General features: G+C 47.6%; 1 protein-coding gene across 2 annotated transcripts in view; it reads right to left on the reverse strand.

Annotated features, from left to right (window-relative positions):
* The window catches only part of LOC138472414 (polyunsaturated fatty acid 5-lipoxygenase-like), a 1,363,458-nt gene that overhangs the window by 910,323 nt on the left and 436,789 nt on the right, over positions 1–16,346 (reverse strand). For both annotated transcript variants that reach the window (XM_069610559.1, XM_069610560.1), the window contains exon 7: positions 8,051–8,197. In XM_069610559.1, coding sequence (XP_069466660.1) covers positions 8,051–8,197 — 147 coding nt within the window. The remainder of the gene's footprint in view (positions 1–8,050; positions 8,198–16,346) is intronic.

The raw sequence follows: 16,346 nt of genomic DNA on the forward strand, positions 1-16,346 counted from the left end.
TTATCTGTGGCAGAAAGGATTTCAGGGCCCAACGCACCGCCCTCAACTCTAGCAGGTTGATGTGGAGGGAGGACTCTTACGATGACCAACGACCCTGAACCTGTAAGGAGTCCACTTGCGCTCCCCACCCAGTTAGAGAAGCATCCGTAACCACTGTCTTCTGGAACGCAGGCTCCAGTAAGGGCATTCCCTTGGTGAGGTGTATGGGGGTTCTCCACATTTGAAGCGCCTGCACGAGCTGGCCGCCGATGGCCAACTTGTCCGACCAGCGTCCTCGAGTCTGTGTCCATCGATCCGCCAAGAATTCTTGAAGAGGCCTCATGAAGAGGCGACAGTTGTTTATCAAGGATATGCAGGACGACATGGTCCCCAGCAGGGACATGTACCTTCGTACTGACACTTTGGTGTCGATCTCCCATTCCGATGCCTTTTGTCGCAGTCTGTGAATCCTTTCGAGGGATGGCTTCACCAGTCCCGACTGTGTGTGGAACTCTGCTCCCAAAAAGACTAAGGTCCTTGAAGGCTTTAACGAGGACTTGTCGAAGTTCACAGCGAAGCCCAAACGTTGCAGGAGGGCCAGCGTGGCATCTAGGCTTTCTTGTGTCCTTTCTGGAGACAGTCCCCTCAGTAGCCAATCGTCTAAATAAGGGTACACATGGTGACCTTCCTTTCTGAGCCAGGCTGCTATTGGAGCCAGACATTTGGTGAACGTCCTGGGGGACGATTTTAGGCCGAACGGGAGGACCTTGAACTGATAGTGGGTTCGTCCGACAACGAACCGCAGAAATCTTTTGTGCCATCAACGCATCGGGATATGGAAGTATGCGTCCTAAAGGTCTAGTGACGACAAATAATCTCTGGGTTGTATCAATCGGATCACCTGAAGCGTCAGCATTTTGAATTTTAAATTCTTGAGCAGTTTTTTGATCGCACGTAGATCCAGAATGGGACGCCATTTTCCATTTGGTTTCTTGACGACAAAGTACCGGGAGTACACTCCCTGTCCTTTTTCTGCCACTGGGACCAATTCTATTGCCCCTTTCTGCAGCATAAGCGCCACCTCCTGTAGCAGTACTTGAAGGTGGGGTTGGGCCGAGAACACCGGTGGAATGTGTGGTGGCTTGCCCTTGAACTGCAGAGAGTGGCCCAGATGAATCGTGTCTAAAACCCATCGGTCTGTGTTATGCGCTCCCACTCGTCGATGTGACGAGACACTCGACTCCCCAGGACGCTCCGAAGCATGTCATTGTTGGTTCTTGGTTTGTTTATCTTTCGTCGACGAAGGGTAGGTACTCCGTCGTCTGGAGGTTTGGTAATCTCTTCCTCTACGTGAGGACTGGGCCGCACGCCTGTAGCCTTGGGACGAGTAGGAGGGTCTGCTGAAACCTTGGTCTCTAGATGACCCAAACCGGGAGTTACCAGAGGCCCCTCTGAAAGGACGAAAGGAACGAAAATTCCTACCACTCTGCAGGGCTCCGAGTGACCGAGCCGTGTCAGTATCCTCTTTCATGCCCTTCAAGGCTTCATCAACTTTTTCACCAAACATTTGTTCCCCTTCACACGGCATATCCAGGACTTTATATTGTACCTCCGGTCTGAACGTAGTGCACTTGAGTCAGGCTTGTCTACGTAGGACTATGCCATTATTGATTTGCTTAAAACCGGACTCGGCTAGGTCGACAGCAATATTTATAGCATGGTTGGAGGCCTCCTCTCCTTCCCGCAGTAGCAACATTGCGGACTTTCTATGTTCCTCGGGCAAATGCTCCAAGATAGGAGCCAGTCGGTGCCACATTTCCCTGTCATACCTAGACATAATCGCCAAGGAGTTGGCTGCTTTTACTGTAGTCGCGCCGACGGACAGCACCTTCTTGCCGAAAGCGTCCTGTCTCCTGGCCTCGTTATCTGGAGGGGTTGTGCATTTATGTTGAGACCTGGCCTTTCTCGCCGCCGCAGCCGATACCACCGACTCCGGCGAAGGTTGAGACGTCAGGCACTTGGAAGTCCAATCCGGAGCCTTGAACTTCTTCTCCAAACGACCTTTCACTGCCGGTTCAGAGAACGGGTGCCCCATGGTCCTCAGGCCCTCTTGCCAGACATGATCCAAAATCGGGATGGCGAATACGGATTTCCTTCTCTTGCCCATATGATCAAAAAGAAAACAATCCTTGTTCTCCTCTTCAGGAACCAGGCCAAACTCCGAACATGCCTTACTCATCATGGCATGGAATGCACCCACGTCGTCAGGCGGCGATGGATGTGCCGGACTTCTCGGAGCTTCCATCTCCGCTTCAGAGTCCCAAGTTGGGTCCCTTGAGGGGGATAGTGAGAGGTCTGAACCTGAGTCCTGTAGTTCTCCTTCTTCTTGCAGGGTAGGACAATCTTCCGGCGCGTGGGAAGTGGCCGTAATCCTGGTCGCCGAGCGAGGAGCCGGGCCCAGCTCGCCGACGAATGGCGTAGACTGTATCCGTGTCGGGGCCCCAGGCTGGGGTATTTGTGTGTCCAAACGCTGTAACAGTTTCTGTAGCGTATTTAGCCCCTCCAAGGACAGAACCGCCTGGGGGTTCAGAAATGACGAGGTAGTAGGGATGGAACCCACACCCAAGAGCGACATTGCGCTGGTCGGTTGCAGACCCAGATCGGTTGGGCGCGCGACCGTGTCGCGTTCCTCGTCAGCCGACGAGATGGAGAAAGTCGCCTCTGGTTGAAGCAGGGCCTCCGGTGGGACCGGATCGAAGACCTCCGGCTGCCATCCCATCGACTGGACCACCGTCGACGATATGTTTCCTACCGCCGCAGTCTGACATGTGGGAGGAGCTGCCGACGACACAGGCGTTGACGAGTGGGCCGTCGGCGAAACCAATGGTGCAGGGCCTTGAGGTGTTCCCGCCGCTTTTGGGGCCAACTTACTGGCCGCGGCCTCTCGACTCAAGGTAGACTTATGACGGTCTCCTGAGGAGGATTTAGATGATTCTTTTCTCTCCTTTTTAGATGAGGAGGAAGAAGACGGAGCCTTGTGTGAAGATGAGGAGGCTTTCGAATGTTTCTCCGAATGTTTCTCCGAGGTTCGTTTCTCTGCAGCACGTGCCTTCTTCGTCGGGGGTTCCGACTTACTTTTTGAGGCCGTGGAGCCCACCTCCGATGTCGGGTATGCACCCGCTCCGTCGTTGAGCCAATCGACCAAGCGTCTTTTTCGATCTTTGAGGATTTTCTGGGAGAAACCCTGACAGATTTCACAGGTGTCCGCCGTGTGGTGAGGATGAAGGCAGTAAATGCAGTCCATATGACCATCCCCTTCGTACACAGCACGTAGCACACAGACGAAACAATGCCTTTCCAGACATTCTCTTGAAAAGAACAAAACAGTCGCAGAAGAACAGCCTAACCAAATAGTAGATACGCGAGGTAATCCCACCACTTTGGAAGACGGTTGAAATCTGAGGGACCCGCGGGGGTGGAGCTATATATACCCCTACGTCCTAGTGGCGCTGACGTGCGCGGCCCAAAACGACGTGGATAGGACACAAAAGTGTCTGAATTTTTTCCTATGAAAAATGTCTATATAACTTACCAAGGATTCCCAGCCTGACAACGGGGAATATTCTAAGCATGTGAATCCATGAAAGATCCAATGCTGGAGAAGCAGGTACCCAACAAGCTAGTGGATGATGGCCATGGGTCAATCTCCCTTGATCTTTGCTGGTTGGCATGGACCAGTCACATGGTAACCCCCACAACCTCTCCAAAGTCTTAAGGTTTTAGAGACCCCTTCCCTGTGCTTGCAGCATCAGATTGGAATGGGCGCAAGAACCCTGAGGAGGGCAGATCTACTTTTTACAGGTTATGTAAGATCTGTGGACCTATATGGCCCTGCAGGTCCATCCGTGCATCTGTTCAGGTTTAAAGACCTGCTTATGAAGTTTGCAAACCTGCAAACACACCAAGTGCCTCCGAAACATGGGGAGCAAAGATAAAGCTGTGGAAACATCCCTGAGCCCCCAATCTACAGTTACCAGGGAAGAAATTACCAAGCAGCTGTTTGCTTACAAATCCAACATTCTTTGGCTCACTATTCACACACCTGAAACGCAAGAAGACACTCAAGTACATGGTCCAATCGAAGCCCAGCTCAGCCCACACTGCACAGCTGCAGCAACTGAAGGTAAGACTGGTCAAATTGGAGGGGCTACTGCCATATAAAACTAGGATTGTTCAGTCTAGCAGTGTGTGTTGCAGAAACAGCAGGCTCACATTCGGTGAAGGCTGGAGACTGGAAGAAGGAAGAAGACCAGGAGACTGGAAAGGAGTTTGGAGGAGCAGCGACTGTTGGGGCAGTATGGGGAGAAAATAGTCTGTATGGGAAGGAGTTAGGATGAAGGGAGAGAGCTTGGAAGAGGTGGTTATAGAAGGATGGGGAGGTGACAGTTTGGAGGAGATGTTATAATCAGGAGGAGAAGGACAGAGTTTTGAGGAGGTGTTTGTGATAGGTAGAGGTGGTAATAGAAGGCGCAGGTAGCATGAAGGAGGAGAGAGCCTGGAGGACGTTCTTGTCCAAAGAGGAGCTGGCAAAGACAGTTAGATGGGAAAGGTTCCAGCAGACCTAGTCAATCCAACGCAGCCATAGAGAGTAGGTGGAGCTACAAGCTTCTGGCAGGGAGAGCAAAGGAGGTGTAGACAGGTGAAAAGAATTCCAGAGCAGAAAACCTGGATGTAGGGAGAGGTTCTGAGAATTCAAGGTTGATAATGGAGACTCTTTGCATCAACCTACACCCTTGCAAAACTAGGCACATATCCAAGTTTGATTTAGATAATGGGGAGTGGTGTCACTGGAATAAATATAGGTGCCAATACCAGGGGGTGAGGGGATTTGTGATGGACACTGGTGTTATATAGTCATGGGATGAGTGTTTGGAAAAGCCTGCATGTATCCCACTAACCCTGGAAAGCTAAGGTGAGAGTGTTATATCAGAGGACTGATCATTTTGAAGCATTGATGCATGAATTAAATCGTTGGGTAGTGTGAACCAGAAATAAAAACCGTGAACTACACCTTCTGTGCCAAGTCGTTGTTGTACCCCTCTATGATCTACATCCCTGTGACAGCATCAAGGCTATGGCCCAGTCACAGGAAAGGGGTAGGAACCCCTCCCAACCTGGAGCAAGAGGCTCACCAGTACAAAAGCAGTGACAGCCAACACCCAGATGCAGGGAGTGGGAGTTGTGGGGTGGCCCAATCTTTGAACCCCCCCATGTGCTACGAATGTTGTCAATGGTACGGGTGTTTGGCACACAATGCCTCCCGGTACTCTTCCTAGCCCGTGTACTCTTTTTTTGTTTCAGAACAACAAATCCCAGAAGGCTCCTTGGAGCAACCAAGAAAACCCAGACTGGAGTCAGGAGGAAAGATCAAGAAAATCCAGGCAATTGACTGGGAATTTCCCAGCCAAACAGAAAGGAGACTTCCAAGAACCAACCTGCCAGCCCCCGGCAGAATCCGGGTGAATGGTGGGGCAATAAAAACACCCTGGGTGGAGAGACTAAAGGGGGAAGCTAGTGGCACAGAAATCCTCCCAAACTGGATGGGCAGCAAAACTCACCAGCACCTAAAGAAAACCAGAGGGAGAGCGAGCAGCCCAAGGCCCATGTTGCTACCACACCATCAAAGACTGCAAATAAAACCATGCTGAAAAAGGGGTACGGATTTATAGGGTTATTAAAGTCTCTCACCTCTGTAACCCAACAACCCAACCCCTGTGGAAAAGACAGGCACAGATTGGTTCCTAGAGTCAGGTTTTCAATGCAGCCAATGGAAGGGAGAGGGGATACAGAACAAGCCGGACCACAGTATGAAAGGAGACAGATGGATAAGTATAGTGTGAGGTGAGGTCAGGAGTTCTGAAGGTGGACCAGGAGACCAGGCAGACAACAGACGGGGAGTGGAATGATTGAAAGAGGTGGTGGCAGAATTGAAGAAGAGTGCAAGTGAGGTATGTGTGGGAGAGCCCAGGTGTATGTGTGTAATGCACTGTGAGAAGGAGGGGCTTTTTAAAAGACGAGTGAAAGAGAAGGATAGATATAGATAGAGATTGTGAAGTGTAGGGTCGATTATAGAGAGAGGGAAAGTGAGAGAGAGTGTGTTTGGTTAGATGTGGAGAGAGTGCAAGCCGGTAGTGGGAAGGGAGGTGTGGGTGGAGTGAGGCAGGAGTAGAATGAAGGTAGTGGAAAGAGATAGGCAGAGCGAGTGTGGTAAGGCGTGGGTAGAGAAGAAAGGTGTAGTTAGAGGAGTGTAGATGAGGAGACGGGCTTGGTAAGAGGTGAGGGGAATAATGCAGTGAGAGGAAAAGGGCATAGTGAGCGATGAGGAGCAGTGTGTAGTAAGAAGTGGAGAGAGTGGTGTAGTGATAAGTAACAAGAGGGGGGCGAGAAGAGTGAGAGAAAGAGAGGAAGAGAGAGGGTGTGTGATGACTGGAAGGAGTAGGAAGGCATAGGAACATGGTGGGATAAAGAAAGGAAGTGGTAAGATCATGGAGAGGAGTGAAAGAAAACATCTGAGGGTGAGACTTTACCCAAGCATCTCAGATTGCACTTCTCCCATCAAGTCACATTGTGGGAGTATTAGGATAGGGGATCTCCAGAAATAACAGGAGGGAGTCAGAAAGATAAGGCTGGTGCTTGTAGACACTCATTAACGGATAGCCCTTGATAGGGGCTACTAATGACTTGCTGACAGCACTGGGATTTAGGGGCGTGTGGGCTAGCGAGGTACAATCCCACGGATAGTGATAGAGGTACGCCTAACAGCCCTTTTTCTAGCCCCGTGCATTATTTCAGACAAATCAACCTGTTATAATATTGATCCATGTGCCTGTCTTAACACTGAACAATCTACCCATTTTATGACAATAACAGTCGATGCATTTTATGCCATTTATTTTCTTTGAACCATAAAACCCCTTGAATCTTCTTGTAGAGACCGGAAGGTATTAAGGACATCTGTGACAGTTGCACATGGTACAATGGAAAGCACATACTATAAATACTAGCAAAGCTATTTCGGAGACATTCCAACTGTTACTTAACCATGAAAGGTTGATCACGTGGTTTACTATCACTGTAATCACACTAAGTGAGGGCTATGCAGGTACTATAGAAGAGTGCGACTGCACACCCCACAGATGTATAAAGGAATATATCACAAAATGTGGCTCTCTGACAGGCAATGCACCCTCAATGGCTATGTCTAAACCTTTTCAGCATTTTAAAAGTCAGAAATACAGAGAGCATTTAGGAACCCAGTGAGGACTTTATGTGAATGACATCAGACCATTCTGGCATAATAACATGAGGAAGGTCACTTAAACAATAATTCCACAGTTCAGCAGAAATTGTGATAGTTCATCTTCTTTGCTATGTAATGCAGCACATGGTCTTTACAGATTTCCAGCGGGGCACACTTGCAACCGATCTGTCTTGTTAGGGCCATGATATTACATCTGACAAAAGGAGGACTTCCAGTCTCAAGTCAAATCAATAATTCTGTGTCAGCTACAATGTTTGCTATGGTGTTTGATTTTGGGGTGTTAATTAATAATAATAATAATAATTAGACACATTTATATAGCGCTACGAACCCTCAGGTATCTGAGCGCTGCTTATTATTACCCACAGTGTGTGGTACCAAGGTTCCTTCTTGGTTTTATATTGTAGTTTCCCACATATTTAAAGAAATTGCACTGTATTCATATTTTCTAAATGCAGTATAAACCAAATGAATTATAGAAGGTGTAGATGTAAGATTAGACATTTTTGCTTCAGTGAGATATGAAAATAAGCATCCAGCTTTTATCAATGTTACTTCATTCAGCAACCTCGGACAAATCTGTCCTTCTGAAGATACATTTAACAAAAACGGGAAATTCTTGCGCTCTGAAGGCATGTTTAAAGATTTGACACACGCAAAATAGTCTATTTAAGTACAAATGAGTAATATAGTGGCAAACTATATGTACTTTCAGTTGCTAGAAAACTCAGGATAGATAGATAAGCTTACCTGGATAGCGATAGGGACGATCTCTTGTTCAATGTTTTTGTACAGTAAGCACATAGGAGCGGCAACATACTGTACAGTGTGTGCATCCAGAGTATTGGCAGGGATACCATCAAGTAGTTTGTAGTCCACAATGAAAATATTACCGTGCTGAGAAAAGAAGGCAACAGAACACATTTAGAATTGTTGTATGCTCTAAGAATGCCAGGGACAGAACGTTCTGAAAAAGACTGTCAGTATATAGAACAATGTTTGTAGTCAGGGATGCCAATTTCCCAAAATTCCAGATGTAGTCGAAGTGCTGACAACGCAAGAAGTGAAAACTGCGGTATGCATAACATTATGAGATTATTGTATTTAACAAGCATATATTTTAACTAGGGTAGTGCCCTATAATGCAATATGGGTAGTCATAATCAAATGCATTTAGTGATCAACATTGCCATTTCAAAACAATACCAATTATACAATATCAATTATATAAAAACGATTCCTACATATGAGATCAAAGCACAAAAGGATATTGATTGAACATATGTTCATAACAATTCTAGTTAAAAATCATCATGTATATTAATACTCTAAAATGCTCCCATACAGACTCACCTTAAATCATGTTAGTTGCCTAAACAGTAGCTACTTTTGCTTTCTTTTACACTAGGCCAGTAAAAAAAAACATTATTCAGATAAAATATCCAAGAAGGCGCAAAAGCATTCATAGAATCAATAATGTTTGCACAGAACAGATACAAATATTCCATAAAGACAAAAAATATTCCAGAAACAAAAAATAAAAAGACAATAATACCCAAAGCTCTTTACTGAGAGACGCCTAAATTACACTAAACTTGTTTCTGCAAAATGAGTTACATAAAATGTAATATAAATATACAGTGTCTTAAACAACTGTTAAGTCATCTCAGGGACTGTAGAGCAGGGTTCACCTAGATTGTTCCATCAGAGAAACTAAATAGATATGGCATTTGCTTTTAGACCATCACCACCAGTCAGATAGGCTTTAGACAATAGGGGTTACCGATCCCTAGTGACCATCCTGGGTTTGAGGGATACCTAGGTTAGAAAAGGAACACTCATTTCTAGATTAAATAGAGAGGGTCAGCCCTTTAAAAGGCCGCTGACATTTGAACAAAATGAAACCCTTAAACTATCTTTGAGAGTTTGTGTGTTCTTGAGGCCATCTATGACACGTGACACGTGGTGCCACCGTAAGATTTTTGGACCCTAAAACATAGATCGTCCACAGAAATACTGAAGATAGTTTGCCTAACCAAGATGTCTCGAATCCCAGCCAATCACGATCCAAGGGTTTTGAAGTCTTCTTATAACTCCACTACTGACTATACTTTTTCAGACTGTGAATGCAACGGTCATTTCTAGTGTTTTCTTGATAAAGAGGAAGCTCTAAGCTCCTGCTACCTTATTATCTTCGTTTAGTCCTTAGAAGTGCTCTTTAGTTGCCACTCTGTCATATCCTTGCTTGTTTGTTTACAATTCCTTTTACTTTTATTGGCACTGCCACACACTTCGATTTTCACCTATCCATGACTTACCATGCAGCCGCAATTATTCCAAATTCATTTAACTTTCCTTGTAGCCTTGCGCACCCACACTACACAGATCCGTGTCTGCCCTCAGGATAGCATCTCCTCAGGAGACACCGTATTCACTCTGCCGAGCACTATAAACAAACTTAGTAGCGTGTCCTAGAAACGCAGCCCAACGTCACCAAGCAGTTGAACACATGCAAGTCCTTTCCTCTACTCACTCCTGGCTATTGCAGCATGCACGCACACATACACATTTATTCATAATGAAGCGGGTAACAGGCTCACGTGCGCTCAGTCTCTTCTCAGTTACCTGCTAACTCATTTATCTGTAATCCAAATGCACGCTGATTCACACAAGTAAACTATTTAGTTCTGAATTCGATTTAAATAAACCTCAGCTATGTATTTACATTTCGCCAAGTTGAAGTCACTTTATCACATTAAGGAAATTGTTAGGGCCCCCTTTGGGCCCGGGGTGACCACACGTAACAAATGTGCACTGCTTTCTACTATCTGGGCGTCTGGGAACCGTGAATGTTCATCCATGAGCACTACTACATGTGTGCCATCGCTTAGTGGTCCGAAAAGGTCTACTGCGAGTTCCTCCCACACTTGTTTTGGTAGTGGTGATGGTTGCAGCGGGTTTGGGTGTGGGGCTGGTGCTACCTGTGCACAGATGTGGCAGCCTCCTACAGTGCTTTCCACCAATCTGTCAAGGTGCAGGAACCATACCTTTTGCCTGAGAAGGCGCTTTGTCGCAACCACCCCTCGGTGACCTTCATGAGCCAGGTGCACTGTTTTGTCCCTCAGCGTTCTTGGGGTGATTACTTTGCAACCTTTCAGCAGTATGTGGTCCTCTACCCCAGTTATTTCGTCTCGAACTTGATCAAACCACTTGACGTCCTCTTGTGTGGTTTCTGCCTCCGATCTTGCTTGTTGTCTCATGAGTGTCTTCTTGTTGCTCTGTGGGCAATGACGCACGATTCGGAGAGCTGGGTCAAGTTCTGACTGGGCGGCTAGTTCTGCCCACCCCACGAGCAGCGGTTGGAGATGGTGGACTACATAGTTTATGTATGCGTCTGCGATGGAGGGCTGTGACTCGGTGGACTCAGTGGGGTGACGTGACAAATAGTCCGCTGGATTCTCATCCTTGCCGGGGCGGTGTTTCACCGTGAACATGTAGTCCTGTAAGCGTAGACCCCATCTAGCAATTCTAGGTGGCATTCTAGCTTTGGGGTCGCCATATATGGTGAGCAGTGCCTGGTGATCTGTGACTATCGTGAGCTCCTTTCCGAACAGGAATAAATGAAAATACTCGCAAGCCCGTTCTGTAGTTGTTAGGCTCCTGCTGGCATAGGCCACTACATATATGTTGCGTGGGTCTGCCGGGTCCTTTTGGGTGAGTATGGCGCCCAGTCCCACTGGCTGGCATCAACAATTATTTCTGTGTCTCGGCGAGCACCGAAATATGCCATGACTTCTGTCCACTGCCGTCCGAAAACTTGTTAGCACGCTGTTGGCCTCAGTTTTCAGAATATGTAACAAGATTTTTGCTGCATGTTCTTTGTGGATGCACCACGCTGTGATCGTGCCTATGCATGGTAGAGGGGTCGTGGCACCATAAGGGTATATGTCCACGGCGGCTTGTTTGATTTTCGGCGGTGGTGTGACTGATTTATAAGCCTGTTCGCTGAAAATGTTGACCGTTACTCCTGTATCTATCAGAAATTGCAGCGGGGTGTTGTTGACATGCAGTGTGAGGATTGGGCTATGTTGAGTGGCCGCAATATTGTTGTTGAGGGCTCACACATATCCCTTTTTCCTCTGATCTTCTTCTGAGGAAAGAGATTCACTGCTGAAGGGAGACCGCATCTCAATGTACCTGATGAAACGCCTTCTTTGTGAGCGTCTCGCCTCTTCCGGCGGTCATCTTTCCTTGCGCGTGTAGATGTTTCTCCTGTCCCTGGCTTCTCTCCTGGGATTTGTGCAGTCGGTGTCACCTCTGGGTCTTGGCGGGCTTTGGCGGGTGTATTTGCATCTTTCTTGAGGTCGATGTTTGTTAGGGGGAGGTCCTGGTGCGTTTTTGCACATGGCCCTGTAATGATCCATTCCCCCGCATGCAGCGCATTGTTGCCCTAAGGCTGGGCATTCCCCTGCGTGCGGGTACTCATAACCACATTTGTAGCACGTGGCGTCGGGGCGCTTACCTCCTTGGGTAGGGTTCGCATACAGTTTGTTGATGGTGTCGGAGTTTTCTGTGGGTTGTTGTATGGAGACTTGCCCCAGCTTGTCCAGTTGTGAGTCTATTGCGGCTTCCATGCGGGCCAGCGCCAGGATTTCTTCCAGTGATCTCTGCTTTTGCAGCAATTGTTTTCTGAATGGTTGAGAGTGGCATCTTGCGATAACTTGCGATCTGAGCGCTTCTTGGTTTGAGTACTTGTGAAACTCGCAATGTTTTAGTTTAATGCAAAGGCACATGACGAAGTTGTCGATGGATTCGCCTTTTTCTAGTCTAGTAGTATGAAAGATGTGGCATTCATAATCAACATTTGTATGTGGGGCGATGTATTCTGAGAGTTTAGCACAGAGTTCTCCAAATGTAACAGTGTCCACATTTAATAGTTCACCCGCAATATCTCTTACCGCCGGCCCCACTGCCATGAAGAGCGTGTTCTTGAGTCTCTCGTCGTCTGTTAGGCCTATGGCACCTGCGTAGAATTTGAAATCTCAAAGCCATGTGGCCCAGCGAGGTCCCAGGTTCGAGGTGTCCTGTATTTCAAATGGGTTCGGCATGTGCATGACTTGTGACGTGCCGCCGGTGGACTGTGGTTGTTGTTCATTTCCTTGACGGTTGTCTGCCCCTCCGGTGGATGAAGCCGTTGCAAGCGCTGGGTCTGACATGCTTGCGGGTTAGAGATGGTTGGTCTCAATGGCGGGGCCCCTTCTGGGTGTATTGGCCGTAGTATTTCTTTGGTCGAACTACAGCGTTTTCCTATATGCAGCCACGTGTGTGTCATGTGTGTGTGTGTGGCTCTTTCTCGAGCTTCTGATGGAGTTGCCTTATGTGCGTTGGGCTGCTAATTATTGGATTCTGGAGCGGTCTTACTTCAGGGTCCGGTGTGCCACTCTGCTTCCCGTCTTACGGACAACCATTCATGTGAAACACTGGAGATACTCTTCTGCGTGTCTCCTGGTGAATGCTTGCAGGCGGGGCCACGCCTGGGTGCGGTCGGGAGCTCCGACGCGTGAGAATCACCTGGCTGGTGTGCGCGCGTGTCACTGTGGCATCAAACCTCTGTCCGGGGGCTTTCAGGGCCCTCGTTGTGTTTCCTCGCCGGTCTCCCTGGATGCAGACCGGTGCTCTTCTCTAGAGCACGGTGCTCAGCGAATGCACTTCTCCGATGGAGGTGTGCAGACACGCTGCACTGCCCGATGGCAGTCCTCGCATTGATGCAGGAAGAGGGTTCTCCCTTCGTCGCCATTGTTAGGGCCCCCTTTGGGCCCGGGGTGACCACACGTAACAAATGGACACGGAGCCAGGGTAGTGTGCAACCTACTTTATTTCTACAAACGCGGCAACTGCCGCTCCCCAGATCCCGCCCCTCCCACGCCCCAGCGTAGCGTCCTGTACGCACTGGCCGCAACGGCGGTCCGCCCACACAACGATGTGGGCTTGCTGACAGAAATGACGTTAAGAATATTCAATACACTTCTCTGAGTCTCTGGATGAGTTTTCAATGTAGTTAAATCTCTTCTTAGGTTTTCTTCCTCTGTTCTCTTCCTATGAACTGCTTTTACTGGATTTTATCTGGAGCTCTTTTTTGCTGTGACCTGCTCTGTACACATCAGGAATGAAAGGTACTTTATAATCTTGCTGAAGTTTCCAAGCTGCTCTTGATGCACCACCAACCAATCAGATTCTAGAACAGCTCCCTCCATCTTGGAATGAGGTCACTCCTGTATCCTGATAGAACTTTGGTTAAGGAATTCTCAGATGTCACCAAAAGCACTCACAGCATTTCAAACAGTTTATAAATGGGCAAAACACCCCCCTACCTTATGCACCACCTTTCCCCTTCTGCAATATCCTAGAGACCGAATGAAATCTCCAAATTCGACGCCTACCTTATGCCAAAAAAGGATGAGCAGGTTGAGTCCTTGGGCCCAGAAAATACATCTCCAACCTGGACTTACCAAAGGGTATTGTCAAGTTGCCCTAGATAAGGAATTCCTTCTTTACCTGGAAGGCCTCTTCCAATATACTGCCTTTTAATTCGCCAACATGGTTGCCCGGCAATGTTTCAATGCTTAATGGATCACCTCTTTACAGCCTGCCAGAATTGTTTCAGGTTCATAAATGGATGATATAGCGATCTGCATCATCAGAAAATCACATAAAGCACCTTCCTATCATCTGCAATCATCTTTGGGAGGCCAGAATTCCAGGTGGGAAAAGGATAGGCGTTGCCCCAGACCAAATAAAAATAAGCCACCCAGAATACAAAGGAACCTGTTAGAAAAAGGGCATTTGTGATATGGATTGGTGGGGTACTACAAGAGGTTTATCCAAAACTTCTTTGAGTTGGCCAACCCCCTTATGGATAAGCTGACCAACACTCATCCCAATAGGGCCATGGGGCCATGGGGCTCAAATAGCCTTTGACACCCTGAGCCTAATTAAAATTCATCTCCTAGCCATGCCGACATCACACAGAGGTTCATACTACAAATAGATGCTTCTTCATTAGGACTGGGAGCAATCCTCTCCCAAATACACAAGGAGAAAAGAGAAACCAATCTTGTTTATAAGTCGAAAGCTATTTTCTAGAGAAAAAAAACAAACAACCTGCTGGTGCAGCTAGAGGGTCTGGCTAACAAGTGGACCAAACATAGTTTAAGGTAATACCTAGCTGGAATGAAATTGAAGCTTATAACCAATCATGCTCCATTAGTGTGGATGGGCCAGAAAACAGACATAAAGCCTCTTATCTTGAGATGGGTTCTGACCTTCCAACTGTATTTTTTTGTCATGGAGCAAAGTACTGGCTTTAAAGAAGCTAATATTGATTTCCTGTCCCAGTATCCTCCGACAGCTAGACAGTTTGAGGAGAATAGGGGACCCAGAGGAAATGGTGGAAAGGTGTGATAGAACCAGAGAACTAGCCCTAGAAGCAACGGCTCGGGCCCCTCTAGCCTGGCGTAGGAGGCCTACCAGAGTTAATGCCAGAGCCAGTCCTTCACCAGAGGAGTGGTGTGGGAGTTGAGAGGGTTCAAGTTCCTGCCTCTTCCCCTTGTGTCCGGTTGTATGATAGCTGTACCAGTGTCTGTAACCCCATGCCAACACATCACCATTCTGACTTTTGGCTACCTCTTTCTGTTGTAGGACGAGTCAAACAATCTACAGCAAAGCATTCGCAGGGAGTACCCTGGAATAGACTAACATCTACGACCAAGAATCAGAACACGCCATGCAGCAGCAAAGATCATGAACCACAGCTACGTGATCCGCTCCTCAAGAACTACCAAGGCAAACTGAAGAGTGGAATGATCCTCCTCAATCCACCAACCATGAACACAGCCGCACTGGCTGAATGCCAACACAAGCCTAGGTGCACAATGCCTGACAACAACAAGGGTAATTCAGATGTGGCACTTATGTGCAGGATGGCCACAATGCGGCACAATCACCAATCCGGCATGCCTTGAAGGCTGGACGAATGTCGCACAACTTGGACATTCATTGTGATGGGCTGCGATTAAGGAGGAACAGCGGTCCAATGGTTCAAAAGGGGGAGGGGCGTATTACCAACTTGTAATCTTTGCCTGTCTGTAACACCTAGCTGGGGGGAAGACTAGCCATCAGTTGGCCAGGAGAACCAGGTGAGGTAGTCAGCAAATGGATGGGGAAAGAGGATAAAAGGGAGGAAATTAAGGTGTGGGTTATTTGAGTAATATCCAGGGAAGAGCAAGATAACCAAGATACCAGCTGGAGGAAGGATAGAACAGAGGAGCATGGAGATTTATTGAAGGAGTGTGTAAGATGAGTTGTTTGTTGGTGGGAGTGAGTGGTACTTAAGTTGGAGTAGGAGTGTTAGGTGGGTCAGTGGGAGAACAGTGTGTGAAAGGAAGGTGAATGAAGGACTGAATGGAGATTGACTGTGGGAGAAGCGTGGGCGGACTGCAGTGCAGATTGAGGGTAGTGGAGCTGGGTAGTGTAGCTGAGTGTAGTAGTGGTATGTGGGGGGTAAATTACAGCCTCAAATGATATAACTGTAAGGCCAGGTTAGGCCTTACTGTGAACTACCTTCACTTAATGGCAAGGAACACTTCAAAAATGACTTGCCAAAAACCTTAACACAGCGAAAGGGCCTGGTAAATGAACATATGGGTCTTGCTGAAGATGACACAAGGAACAGTGTTTTAAGAAAAGTGGGTGTCTTACTGCAGTTAAAACACGAAGTAGGCTGGAAAGTAAAATCAGTTTGCAAATTAAAAAGGCACATCACACTGTTGGCTCAGAGACTAAAGCAACATTTGTCAGTGAAACTGCCACATATCAAAAGGCAGCGCACTATGACAACTCAGAGGAAACCCCCACTCTCCCCACCACTTCCAAGCGAATAATCAGCGAAAAGAGCTGGTGGGTGGACAGAGGGGTAAATGACAGCCTCAACTGACATAACTGGAAGGCCAGGTTAGGCCTAACTGTGAACTTCCTCGATCTAATGGCA

Source organism: Ambystoma mexicanum, chromosome 8, assembly GCF_040938575.1.
Source record: "Ambystoma mexicanum isolate Mex_15411 chromosome 8, UKY_AmexF1_1, whole genome shotgun sequence".
Lineage (NCBI taxonomy): Eukaryota > Metazoa > Chordata > Amphibia > Caudata > Ambystomatidae > Ambystoma > Ambystoma mexicanum.